The sequence below is a fragment of the Opisthorchis viverrini genome, assembly GCF_000715545.1.
Source record: "Opisthorchis viverrini unplaced genomic scaffold opera_v5_225, whole genome shotgun sequence".
Taxonomy (NCBI): domain Eukaryota; kingdom Metazoa; phylum Platyhelminthes; class Trematoda; order Opisthorchiida; family Opisthorchiidae; genus Opisthorchis; species Opisthorchis viverrini.
Genome location: NW_008751883.1, coordinates 121016 through 134672, shown reverse-complemented (window position 1 = coordinate 134672; position 13657 = coordinate 121016). Strand labels below are relative to the sequence as shown.

General features: G+C 43.2%; 1 protein-coding gene across 1 annotated transcript in view; it reads right to left on the bottom strand.

The window, feature by feature from the left end:
- Positions 1-924: 924 nt before the first annotated feature.
- The window catches only part of T265_08582 (hypothetical protein), a gene marked incomplete at both ends in the record, with an annotated part of 107712 nt that continues 94979 nt past the window's right edge, over positions 925-13657 (bottom strand). The window contains 5 exons of the mRNA XM_009174434.1: positions 925-1137; positions 5515-5687; positions 6354-6454; positions 10811-10980; positions 12701-12888. Coding sequence (XP_009172698.1) covers positions 1115-1137; positions 5515-5687; positions 6354-6454; positions 10811-10980; positions 12701-12888 — 655 coding nt within the window. The remainder of the gene's footprint in view (positions 1138-5514; positions 5688-6353; positions 6455-10810; positions 10981-12700; positions 12889-13657) is intronic.

The window sequence follows — 13657 nt, the reverse complement described above, 5'->3', positions numbered from 1 at the left end:
ATGGCTGGAGACATTGTCAGACATGGCCCAGTCGCGCCCTCAGTGGCGCTCGTGCATCAACGCTATTGCCTTCAATGCATAGCTCCTTTTCCAACCCCCCACTTGACACCCCACTGACAATTCTGGATTTATGCACCAATTTATCAGCTCCCGCCTGCAATGCGTAGCTACCTACCACCCCCCGCAAAATCATCTTTTTCATACAAAAGCCTAATCTGTTTTCTCGTTGGACTGGACAAATAAAGGAACGGATATGCAGAATCATATTTCTATTTGTCTCGGGAGTTGCTATATGTACTAAGCCGCACTCCCGACAGGTATTTGCATCGGGAGCAGGGCGATCTTGCCTCCAGGATTATGCATCAAGGTCATACCCCTTTATTTCTCCATATGACTTTGACAAACCGAATTAGGCTAGTCTGTCATGTTCATTTGTTTAGGGGGTTACGTTCAGTTGTTCATTCGGCCAACATATCCAAACAACCAACTATGAAGTTTTCCGTACTGTTCACACTAGGAGCAATAACAAAAATCATATGGCTGTGTAACGTAGCCAATTACAGACTTGCAGCGAAACTGTTGCCAGACGGCGTAGCTCTCCATCGCTTACACACAAGACAAACAGAACCATTCGATATAGGTTGCTGAAAATTCCTCGACAACATAAAAGAGAGATTCAGCTGGGCTTCAGGTGAGTCTCTTTTAAAGCCAAATTCGTTTGCAATTGAGTGTATTTCGTTGGAACCGTTCTATGTTAGTCAAGTGATCCAGCCATCGGCTACAGCTCATGACTCTCATTGATTGGGTCTCTTTCTCCTCCGTGAACTAAACTGGAGCAGCTGGAACCACAGAAGTTTGGCGCACGGTTTGTAAGCTGAACGAACACACTGACCTGAACTATGATAAACTTCCGAAAAGAGTAGTGGTAGACAAGTGTAGAGTGCAAATCGCTCGTTCTACGCCACATTGCAAAGTACACGTTCAATTAATCTCCGAATCTCGGATCCACAGAGAAGAAGCAAGCACGAAATAAACAAATGTATTCCAGCACCCGTTGATCAAATGAATTGACAGACGTGTTTGAGCGCTAAAGAAGCCACTCGTCTTCGTGGTCTCAGCCAGCTGGCCGTGACGAACCTGTGGAGAAGCAAGTGATATAAATCATATATTAGACTGTACAAAACCAAAATGATGTAGCAAACAGTATTCTAGATGAAGGATGAAGCGTGAGGAATAGCTATAATCAGATTGGCCCAGATCAAGCCAAATTAAACAGTAAAATATGCAAACTGAACCAAATTTTTGGCAATCCTAGTGGATACACGAAAAAAACGGCACATGTTTGTTAGCGCTCTAAATGTCAAGCCAAAGTGAGCGAGGTAAAAGGCATTATAGTTACGCAAAGCACAGTATATCATGAATCAACAAGTTGCGGGTTCAAATAACGTACTGGATGGCTTTGACACAATACAGACAAAGTGTTCAGCGTCTTGTTCCCGCAATCCCACGTCATCACGCTGCCTTTTTTAACCAAAAAGCTCTAGAAGGGGGAAACCCCTCCCTTTCTACCAACTAGGCCAAGACGTTTAGTCTCCCGTATCTCTCATAGTGACGTCAGGTAAGCAAGTGGAGCGCAATCTAAATGCACATTTTAGCCGGTGAAAGCTCGGCCAAAATCGTTGAATACAGCTGACTAATCAATAGACCGAGTCCGCATCTCCCTTGGGTTTGTAGTAAAGATAAGCACGACCATTTATGCTGGCCTACTAGAAAGGAACGAAACTGGGGAGCTGATTGATGACCTTCAAAGTAAGGTCAACTGTGAGTATAAACAGTTGTTGGTTATGGACTTGCTCAATATGCCAGCAACATGAGATGCGTGAACGCTGGTAGGACCGAAGGACGGCCATCAATTCGCATCACAGATCAATCATCCAACTCGATATTTAAACCTATCCAACAACCTCCATCGTAGGATTTAATGGATACACCACACTGCACAGAATCACACACGATTCAAATAAAAAAAGTCACTATTTGGCGTGACAGAAAATCTCTATATCTGACCCTACAAACTGAGTCTGTATCCACAAAGGTATAGGTTTGAATTACCCTTATCGTAGGGAGTCAGAAAACGTGAATTCCTACCATAAAATGATACATTTTCGGATAATACCGTCAAGACACTGTTTCCTCTTGAAATTTGTCTCAAATGGGATCAAGGCCAGACTGCTTCTGCCTAATATTCAACCGCATTGCCTCAAGTTTACTACGTAGGCCACTGAACTTGCTTTTCCCATGGAGGGTCTAAAGATCGATTTTATCTTCTCTTACTGCGTGAGATCTTTCTGAGTCTCTGTGCAGGGGACAGTAACAATAAACCTGACCATGAAATGAGGAATTCAAGTGTACAGAGCACGGAGAGGCACTGGCAGTATAGTGGACGATCGACGATAACGATTGAGCCATTGAGCACAGTTACCACCGTCACGCTGTCAAATTAATACAGGATTTATCACGCGCCTGTCTGGTAGATCAATAGTTGATCTTGTTCCGTTCGGCTTGGGGAGGTGACCAAGCATTCGTACGTGGGTCTGTGGATGGCGGTTGGAACTCGGGTTGTCTGGTGAACAGATACAGGCCTGGCTGCGCAGTAGGTTTTCCATATTATAGGTGACAGAATACGTTGTACGATCCCACTGACATCGTGCCCTCGGAATGGCAGATGTATGAGAATGTCAAGCCTGGGGACAGCACGAGTGCCTCCTAGTTTGGATGTTTGTATATTGTGTTTCCTAGTGCCCACCTCGGGATAGCCATTATATTCTAGAATATGTTGAAAGTTACTGAGTTCTGCTTGAACTGTATCATCAACGCAAATCTGTGGTGCAGTGTTTTAACCAGGCTATGCGCATACCATATCATCACGAGGCTTGTGAAGTGCAGAGGCCAGGGCAATGGATAGACTAGTGATGTATCTCCGCTTATTGTTAATCCATTTTTCTCTTTCACTACATCGTTTCTCGATATCCCCATTATTTCGATGCATGCAGCAGATCAATAAAATGGACGGACGCAGTCCATCGACCAATGTTCCCCGTTTGGCAAAGGCATATCTTTTTCAGTGGAACGCGAACCACTATTTGGAAGCTCTTCACTGTTCCACAGAGTGAAAAAACAGTGCAAGGGTGTGTGCGAATGTTCCCCGTTTGGCAAAGGCATATCTTTTTCAGTGGAACGCGAACCACTATTTGGAAGCTCTTCACTGTTCCACAGAGTGAAAAAACAGTGCAAGCGGTGTGTGCGTGTGTGTGTGCAAGCTGGTCGTGTTTTGTCCGAGTCCCTTGCGCTCTGACCAGGTGGTGAACCAAGGATAACAGCACATTTGTAACCTACACAGAGGTTGTCTGAATAGTACTCTGTCGAGAACAAGTGCCTCTCCTTTGTTTCCAGGATTACTATGTGAGCACGTTTGGTCCAAATTGAAAAATGATCTAAATATGTGGACTCCCCCCTGAAGATGTTTCTCAAATGAAGCTGTTCACAATACAAAGATAAAAAGACTGGTGCTTTCCTGGAGGTGATTTTGAGATGTTGATGGCTTGTAAAGAGAATGCTATAACACGGTCCACTCTCTTAGATTGTGGAATCGATGTGACTTCACTATTTAAAAAACGAAGACAGCAGACGCACTCCGAAAGTGCAAAAAATTAACATCGATTCCATTACTCTAAGGTGAAAAGCAACTCATGTACTGGGAAAGTTTGGCAACCTTAACATCCTTTGTTCCATGGAAAAAACGGGGAACTTGAATGCCAGCTGATGTACCTTGGACAAAGAACTACACATCAAACTGAAGAAACTCGTGACAGAAAAGTTTTTTTCGCACTCTTGAGTTTCGAGCGGAGCAAAATGAATTATTCGAATTCCATCCAGCATACCCTTCATGCGTTCACCACTTAGTACTCACCGGGATCCTACGGCTGTGAAATCAATAAACTGCTATGGGGTGGACTAATCACTGATAATATCTGCTGAACTTTCAGAATAAAGCATACAAACTACGGGAAGCATCCAGTTTTGAACACCGTAAAGTCACAAGTAGGGGAGTCTAATCCCTACTGATAGCTAGTTGTGAGGACGGACTGGTGCTTGCATGGTCTAGCGCAAACTTCGACATATGTGTGAACAAGTTGTGAGGAAGGTACGTTGACTGATGTGTGCCTTTTTGAACAATGCACCCCTGGTTCTCGTCCCGTTAAAACTAAGCAACAATGATGATAACAATGGTTCATCCAAGTATTTTCTGCTATTCCAACTGCAAGATTATCTATCCAGACCGCTTTCATGAACACTTAAAAACTTCCAAATGAGACTAGTTGGTTTGCACGTAATAATAATTAGACCGGTGGTTAATTTGAGCATTGCATCCATATTCATTTTTGCATCCATCTGGTCCCGACTCTTTTCAAACCTATACTTCATTACAGGTGTTGGCTTTTCCACGAAGGCTGAGAAGAAACTAGAATGAAAACCAAACATTGTGAATATTGATAATTCTACCTAAGATTTAAGTTCAATTACATTATGAACGAAAAAGCATGTGGTGACAGTGATTCCCTCACAGTTATTGGTACCACATTTTGTGCCCAGTATAGCTACCGGTTTGTACCATTGAGTTTGTACTGTGCCTAGTAAGTAACCCATTGTATTGTATGGTGTTATTCGTGTGTCCCCGAACCTCCAGGCGGTCAATAACTCCACTTGTCAGTCAGGCAGCCTATCGGTTTGGTGGTCGCTCATCCGGTCGATAAATCAATAAGTCAGCTGGCTAGTTAACGGATCGGGACAGATAGACTGTCAGTCGGCCAATCAGATTTTAGGACGCTGGGGGGCAGAACCACTCACTTCCGTAACGGATCGCAGAGCAGCTCAGTCCGGTGTCTCCGTGTCATGATACTACTTGTAAGGCTAGACGACAGTAGCAGCGTTTGGTGCTTTCCTGTTAAGAATCTGGTTCAATAAAAAATCAGTTAAATGAAGAGGCTAAAATGCGACCCCAGTCGGCAAAAGATTAATATAAAACTCCATATCTAATTCATACACGTGCATAGAATGAGCATCTGACAAGATCGTTCACCTGTCTGCTTAATGCATTTTCCGGGTACCCTATATTTGGCTTGGTCTCATTGCATCCAGCCCATATCTTTCAGCAACAAACAAAAGTTGAACAAATTTCATTATCCTATATTTTATTCAGTCTTTTCGTTGCACTATCCAAGAATGAATCAAAGGTTCTGATAGATATCAAGTATCCGTTTTACTCAGGGAACTGAGTCCCGTTCATTGACCGTAAACAAAAATTGGAATTCTTGAAATTTGGGTTCGAACGGCTAGAAAAGTTTATCAGGGACACACAAAAGGCAATGATACCATCGGGTAATGTTTCCAAATGCCAAACAGGTACGAAGGCAATGCTCCTCGTGGAGGGTATGTATGATAGGAGTTACGCACCTACAATCCTGTAGACAATAGCTCCTGGAAAGGTGTAGATGAACAGAGCGATGATAAGCAAAAAGAGGAAGATGATCAATATTTTGATCAGGATCCACTTCAGCTTATACTTGCAGAAGTATCGAAGTGTATTTAGCGGCCCGAGTATTCGCTGGAAGGAGCTGTCTGGACGACTGAAGAGAGGGGGAGACATACAGGGAGGGAAAGGCGTAAGCATCTTTTGAATCGTGCGCGTGAATCACCTGATTTGAAATTTATCTAAGGATATCCTTCTCACCTTATCACATTACGTGTTCGCTGAATGGTAAACAACTCATTTGCAGCGTTAGCAATATCACTGAGTTATCAGTAATTAAAGATAGAGTTGGAATAAGACCTTTCTTGTCGGTAGATGTTTGGAAAAACTATTCAACCATTAACACCGGCTAAACAAGTCAAGTGGTGGTTTTCTGAATTGAACAGTAAAACAGCGACTGTTTTCCTTTATGTATGTGAACCGTGGGTGTGCAGTATCCCACCGTCTGTTAGAAGAAAGCCAACCCGGTCAATCACAGCGGTACTACTTGAAGCAATCCAAGTATTCTGCCGAACATATGTCCTAACAGATTCCATGTCTCTTATAAACTTAACCAGTATGTAGTGTATCTGGACGTCTTATGGGCCCATAGTACTTCGTTCGATGAAATCCATAGTAAATCAAATTTCGACTTTGTTTAACTGTCACTACAATAGGTAGCGACATTCATTTACCAAATGTCTCAATAAATAGCTAGAGAAAAATTAGTTGAACTGCGAAAAGTGCAAGGAAATGGAGACGTTCGAAAGAAGTAATGGCTTACTTTGGTTTTGGTAATGCGTTCGGCTCTTCTCGAGCTCGGCCTGCTGGCGAGTTCTCAGCGTCCACGGCGGTTAGCAGGTTCATTTCACATTCGACTTTGCCCTTGTTGAAAGAAAAAATTATGTTGCGAGAATACTATACATCTAAACAACCAAAATAGCTTGGTTCATTCCCTTTTCTCATCAGTATTTGTCTACAATATTGTCATTTTAAGGATGACAATGTCATGAATCATATGGATAATGGACTATCGACAGCTCATCTATCGTCGACTTGGTGGCTGCTACCAGGAACAATTGTACGGTATTACACCGATGTAATTACCACAGTAAGCTAACATAGACCCTCTAGTGCTCATTGTTATACTCTTTTGTTTAAGGGGACCAACAACTGATGGCAAACCTCTGTATCTTTAGCCGATAATCTTCTTCGCTCGAGTCTGACAGCTTGCACGTATTGCCACATTTGACTCCGCGTAAAACAGCATAAATGCACATAAATTTAGTCTAGACAGACCGCCTTCCGTCCCAGCGTAGTTAGTCAGGTCCATTAACGGTGCACGTACTTGGTCTTGTCAGGATTCGAGCCCGTGATACCTGACACGACACTTCATCGGGACAAGCTGGTCATACACGAAAGCATAACAACAGTTCACTAAACTCGCCATAGTGAAGACAAATATCGTACAGTATTTTGTGACCAGTTGCATACTTTTAGGAACCACAAATCGCTTCACCATTTGGTCACTCTTAGAAGAAACGAAAGCTTCCAGTTGACCGATTTAAATGAGGACTGATTCTATCAAGCATATGAAAAGTGGCGATTTGATCTCAAGCAGTGAGTGCAAAGCGCACTCAGATTTCCATGCCAACGTTTACTTTTAAGTAGCTATCATAACACAGTTGTTCACAGGTAGGCTATTTTTTCCTTATGAAGGAAGGAACACAATATTACAACACCTCAGAGGGCTAAGCTTGATGTGGCAAGAGAAATTTGTTGCATCAAAAGGGCTACTTTGTTCGTAGGAAATAATTATTTTGAATTGTCAATTCATTTGGTAGCTCAGAGGATTGGTCGATATCCACAATGAACCAAACTTCCAATCAGGCAGCCAGTCAACACGTGACCATGTGATGAGTGGGGCTGCATCCTGTCTGGTGTGAATGAATCACCTTGCTGATTGGCCGCTTGTAGCCGAATGGTCGAGTGTTCGATCGGGAGGTCATGGCCACGTCCTTGTAACGGCATGTATTCTCCTAATTAACAGTATGTTGGTCATCGGGTCAAATTCATTGACGCAATGAGATCTGCCATCTATACGCCGTCAAATAGTTTGCGTTGACTCGAATAGCGATTTCATTGAAGTAACCTAACATATCCGGTACTTGCTCAGAAAATTGTCGTACCGCATGTGAGTCTAAGCAGTCAGCTTAAAGTGCACAATTTTGTCAATAATGTGGCCAAACTAACATGGAATAGTGACGAATCCTCATTAGTTGAAAAAACGTGAGAAACACTATAATTAACCTCACAGCGGTGGGATGTCACCGACTCAAACTGGAGCGCGTCCTTATTTTACTACTGTTTTCTTGCAAGTAGTGTGCCATTTATGCATCATTTTTGTCAGGCATTGGGGCCACTCAGGACTACTCCGTTGATCTGTTTCATACTGGGCTCTTCAATATGATATGGTCGTTTTTCATAAAGGAAACTACTCAGAAGGTTTCGTTTCTAGGGTGTTTCTAGACTCTGTTTCATTCGTGACCGGCTACAAACATCCTTGCTATATACATATATACAGATACATCGACATACAGATTCTCTCGACTTTTTTAACTTTCTCTAAAAATACTAGATGATGCATTACAGGAAAATTTTGGTAGCTCAGGTAGCGTAGATGGTGTTCGTTGGCTTGTTCGCTGAGCTGGGCAATTTGATTGCAAACGTTTCATCACCGATCGAGGTGACATCATCAGTGCGTTATTGTGGAGCGTAGGAGTGCGTAGCGGTGGGTTGGTGGTTGTGCCACCAACCGAACAACCAACAACCCACCGCTACGCACTCCCACGCTCCACAATAACGCACCGCAGCGAACAAGCCAACGACCACCATGATGCATCACCTTCATTATGGGTACCGTAATCATGATCACTTTCAATATGCTCATATGTTCACAGGAAATTGATAAAATAGATAAAATTGTAACTTCCTCCACATAACCGAAACAGACTATCTACGAAGCATTTTAAACAGAAGGTACTAAAGAGCTCTGGTAGGAGACTAACCTGGAAACCAGCTTCTCTTTTATATTATAGTGGTCTCATTCAAATGAATGTGATACACCAAGCAGCCTCATGTAAAGACATCATAAACGAGAGATTCATCTGGGTGCCAGGTGAACCTTCAATCATTCTGTTATTGCTCCCTTTATCTGAGCCACATGGTCAACGCTTTTGTCTGATTGATCTGTCCAGAAACAGATGAAGTCTGATTATTCCGTACAAAAGTAACAGTTTCAGTTCCGGTCTCAGTAGAATTCGAACATTTTGTTCAGCAAACGCAGTAAGTGATGTGTGAATATTCCACCTCAAGCATCGGTCTTATCAGGACTAACTGGTTCAAATTTCGACCGAAAAGGTAGCATTTGGGTACAGGTATTGCGTGTTGATGTTGCTCATTGGACTGAGAATTAAAAAAAACGCGAAATTGGTGGACTTTTCCACACTCTTTAGTTCACGACATTCTCTATGGTCTTTTGCGGAGGGCAAAACACTTCATGTGTCCGAAAACCCTAGATTACCGACGAAAGCGAGATACAAAAATTAGTATGAATCTGGTGAATGACGTTTTGTCGTGAAAAACAGCACTCGTAAAATTTTAATGGATGGCATTGAATTCAACTCCCAGGACCTCCCAAAGGAAACGAGAACTCAGATAAGTTTCTACTGAGATATCTAAAAGAGACTAGTGTGAAAGAAGATGGATGGATATCTTTAGTCCAAAAACTGCTTTTTAACGTCAAGCTGGCTCTCAGAAGCTATAAAATTTTCCGGAGCTTAACAGAGAAGAAGTTGTGACAAATAAACTCATCTGATTTCAACAGAAAGTTGTTGTGCACCACAGTCAATTAACGCCTTCTTATTACCGTGAATCCCGGTCTGGATAGCCGCTTGATCGCCTGGTGCACTTGGCCAAACCAGAAAAGTCAATGAACGAGCGAGCCAGCTGCTCTATTGATCACTGTCGCGTACAAGCGGGTCAAAAACTGATACTAAGAATACAACTCATCTGTCAAGGACGAGTGAATAACAACCAATCAAATCTGTCTAAACGAAAAACGGTTATTCCATTGGCAGTTATGTAGTCCCGTTACGTTCGGAGCTGCTTCTTCTGATAGAGGCTCAACTGGAGTGCAGCTGAATCTCGCATTTGTGGTGTTCTCAAAAATTTGTGCTTCGCATGTGAAGATTGACTTCAGATTCACCTCAGATTCGCTTCATATTGTCAATATCAGTATCAAGGATAAGGCACCAACCCAAGGCTCTACATTTGTCCGCAAACGTGGCAAAAACTTACTGGACATATGTCAGGGAAACTATTGAATCAGACATGTGACAAGTGCAATGGCGGCTCATTTGGTCGATACCGACCACTCTGTTAACCGACTCAACTTGGTTTATCAAGTGCCACCGAAGTGATTTGCAGTAACCGAAGTGATCGATACTGGGTTACGACAGCCATTTTTAGCATCAAAAAGCATGGCTACGAGGTTGTCCAATCACTCATCTCCAAATTACATAAATTAACTCACATTTCGATGCCTTTGGACTGCAATTACCAGTTGAGATTTCGTCGTAAGCACTTGTTCGTAACACGCCTATTCGGATATCAAAACTATAAGTGACATAAAAACAAACCATGCAAGGAGGGGAAGTCTGCGCTTTGCTGTTAAGGCACCAACTTACTGAGGGCAAGGTCCGAGTCTCGAACCCAACTCCCGCACCACCTCGACTGCCCCTATCGAGGTTGACACCCACGTGCTTCAGTTTGTTGGGATTGTGGCTAGACACGCAAAGTATGCTACTTATGACGAACGGCTTCTGTGATGGTTTATGCGAAGCAACACCGCAAGGATACTGCCTTTTTTTTCTGGTCTAGTTTCTATTTTAAGTAGCTCCCCTCAGGAGAGACCCATTCAAAGAGAAATATACAACTGCATCAGCAACGACGGAGAGAGGCTTGCCCACCAGTGGTCACATATTCGTCCTTCCCAGAGTGGTCATCATTTGGGTTGTCGATGTTTAGGAAAGGCCCACTGATGGCTAGTATTTATTGAACTTCAAAAGTATGGGTATAGCTTATCGCATGTAAAGTTCGAGCACAATTTTCGAAATCCCAGGGTAACAAGGATCAGAAAACATTGATGAACTTCTATCAGGGTGAATGAAGTAAACTAACCTGCACTTCTAATTTTTCAAACACTTCATCCGCGCACGGCCACCAACCCCGAACTTGCGGGTTTTTGAATAGTGAGAACCTTGGACAGTCCGGGGCAAGTTGATGTAGCCCACAACTTTTCGGTGTCTTTGCGCACCTTGGAATAGATGATAGCTGCATCGTAATTCCTCCTGGAGGTGCAACGTCAAAAATTCGCTTGCTTTTCAAAGGAATTCATGATGATGGCATGATATTGTGGTTTAAAAATGAATATCACGTAAACAGAAGAGCGGAATTAAGCCCTTAAACGTGACCCGGTGTTGAGGAAGAAGGGAACATCATCTGTGCTTCTATTATACAGATAAGTATGCCTCGCGTCTCATTCAGGTATGGTTGGCGCGCGACTGTGGATATTAGCTGCGTTTGGTGGAAAAAACAAACACTAAAGCTCCGAAAATAACGGACCTGTTAGGAGTTAGGTTGAGAGCAATCTGTTGGGCCACCTGGTGCTCACAGGTTAAGGCGCGATCTTACTGACTGGACGATTCTTGATTCGAACCCAACCTTATCATCATCATCTTGACCGCTTCTGCTAATGCTTGAGCAAACTGACAGTACTCAACCTTCGTGTTTCTGTCGGGTAGTTTTAGCTGGGCGCTGAAGGGGCTTAGAAGTCGAGCTATTATTGTTATCAGATACTTTGTTGATCAGATACTTTGGACTTATAACTGGATGACATCTGTGGAGCAACATTCAAGCTAAGTTGACAGGCCGTTGGTAGACACTCATCGAAAGTCTGAAGGACTTCCTCAGAGTGCACGATGACCGGACGAGTAGCATTGACGAAATGCATCATCTAAGGTGGACCCGATCGATTTCGAATGAGGTGTAATTCTACGCCCAGTGCTCAAGAGCAGGAAACCTCTGGGAAGATGATATGCAGTTATTCGTTAGCGGGAAAGGAAATAATCTTTAAGAAAAAATGTCGCGCGAGCAGTTTTAGGGATTTTTCCGACAGCATAGTATCACAGTGCGTGTCCACAGTTAGCCACACGCATCCCTCCCATTCTGTACGCTGTTATCATCTCGTAAACGCTACTTTTAAATTTCTTGTTATTTTCTATGATTTCACTAACTTCACCTTCTTAAACAGAAACCTTAAGGAGCACAGATCGTGCCGTAAATTTCGTCCCTGAGTGTATACGGATCAATATTCAACGAGAAGCTTGCCATCAGTACACCTGGCGACCGTCCAAATCTCTCCACCGTGTCGCTCCTCTGTCGCATTGAAAAGCCTTAACCAATTTGCTACTACCGATTTTCGAGTAGTGAAAAAACACCCGAAATTGTCACTACCACCGCCTGTTTCACCTAGGCGTTATGATGCCCTAACTAGCTAACAGCCTGCCGCAATTCGATAGCAGCGTGTGGACCCCAGAAGAGATGATAAAAAGCCATTGGTTTTAGGTGTTTTCCACATGATTCTGTCAAGATCTTTTTCGTCAGCATTCTGTGTTGATTATGGAAAAACAGCTGAAAACAGTTTTCAGATTGGAATCATCCAGGAGCTGTCGGCTGCTCGCATTAACTAATACTATTTGTTCGCTTCAAGTTGAAGGACGTGTGACCATTTGTTCATCTGTTTCGTAAGAAGCTGGACTTCTGAACAAATGTATGGAACTTCCGACATTTTTTCCACCACTGTCATCCGTCTAGTAGGTGCTGGACACAAGTCTTCTACCAACAATAAAACTTATATGAGTCATCCATCGAAAATGCGTTCTGTGGTGCGGGGGAATTGACCAATCAAATTGCGTCAACGGACCAATCAAAACTGACCTGTTTCAAACAGCGATTCGTGTTCAGATTACTCATATCTCATGCGAGCAGCCAAATCTATACTCTACTTACCCAGAAAGTTATCGCTGGAAAATACGTCCGCATCCCATATTTGCAAAGTAAGCTCACAGTTTGACTTGATTGTGATAGGCTCAACGTCGAATGGTCCCTTGTCCTTGAACTCTATTCGATCCTCTGCTTTGATGTAATCAAACGGGAAAATAAATCTCCAGTTGAAATTGCCCTCACCCGACAATGACCTGTAAATAGACGAAAACACTTGATTCGGATGAGTATTTTTATGAGATGTCTTGCATCTGAAACACGATCTTGATATCGGTTTTCACTTAACGGGTCACTCAAGCATTGCCTTACACAGCCCCTTCCCACTGATCTCGTGTGGTCTGCCACTCACGCTTGTGGGTAGGCATGGGGGTTTGCATTCAAAGACTCGAAAGAAACCCCGAGTCGATAGGATGCCTGGTGCAGTTGCTGTGAGAACCGCTCCACATATCCCCCCAATTCATGCATTCAGCATTATTTTTAATATGTAGCTGGATGGGACATCGACTCCGCATTCCAGAAGACAGTTTGTCTCACACAGCCCTTTTCTCCCAGCTATGTATTGAGTGGATGCGACTGAGAAGTGGACAGTGTGTGGCAGCGAAGTAAACTTAGTCGGGTCCACAGCTGTCGCCTCCATAGATAAGGACACCGGAATCCAACTCACCACTGGTTAATAGCACTGGCATAAATGGCCCAATCGCGAAGTCAATGGCACTCGTGCATCAAAGCTATTGCATTCAATGCGAAGCTAACTAGTTCCCGAACTAACCAAACACGCCATCGCCTCGAAGGCTTGACTGTATGTTCCACACTGTCCCAATCTCCGGTTATCGAAACTGTAACAGCCGGAAACGATACGTTTATGGCACATGGTTTATAGATGATAAAATGATTGATTGATTGATTGATTGATTGAATGATTGATTGATTGGTTGATTGATTGATTGATTGATTGATTGATTG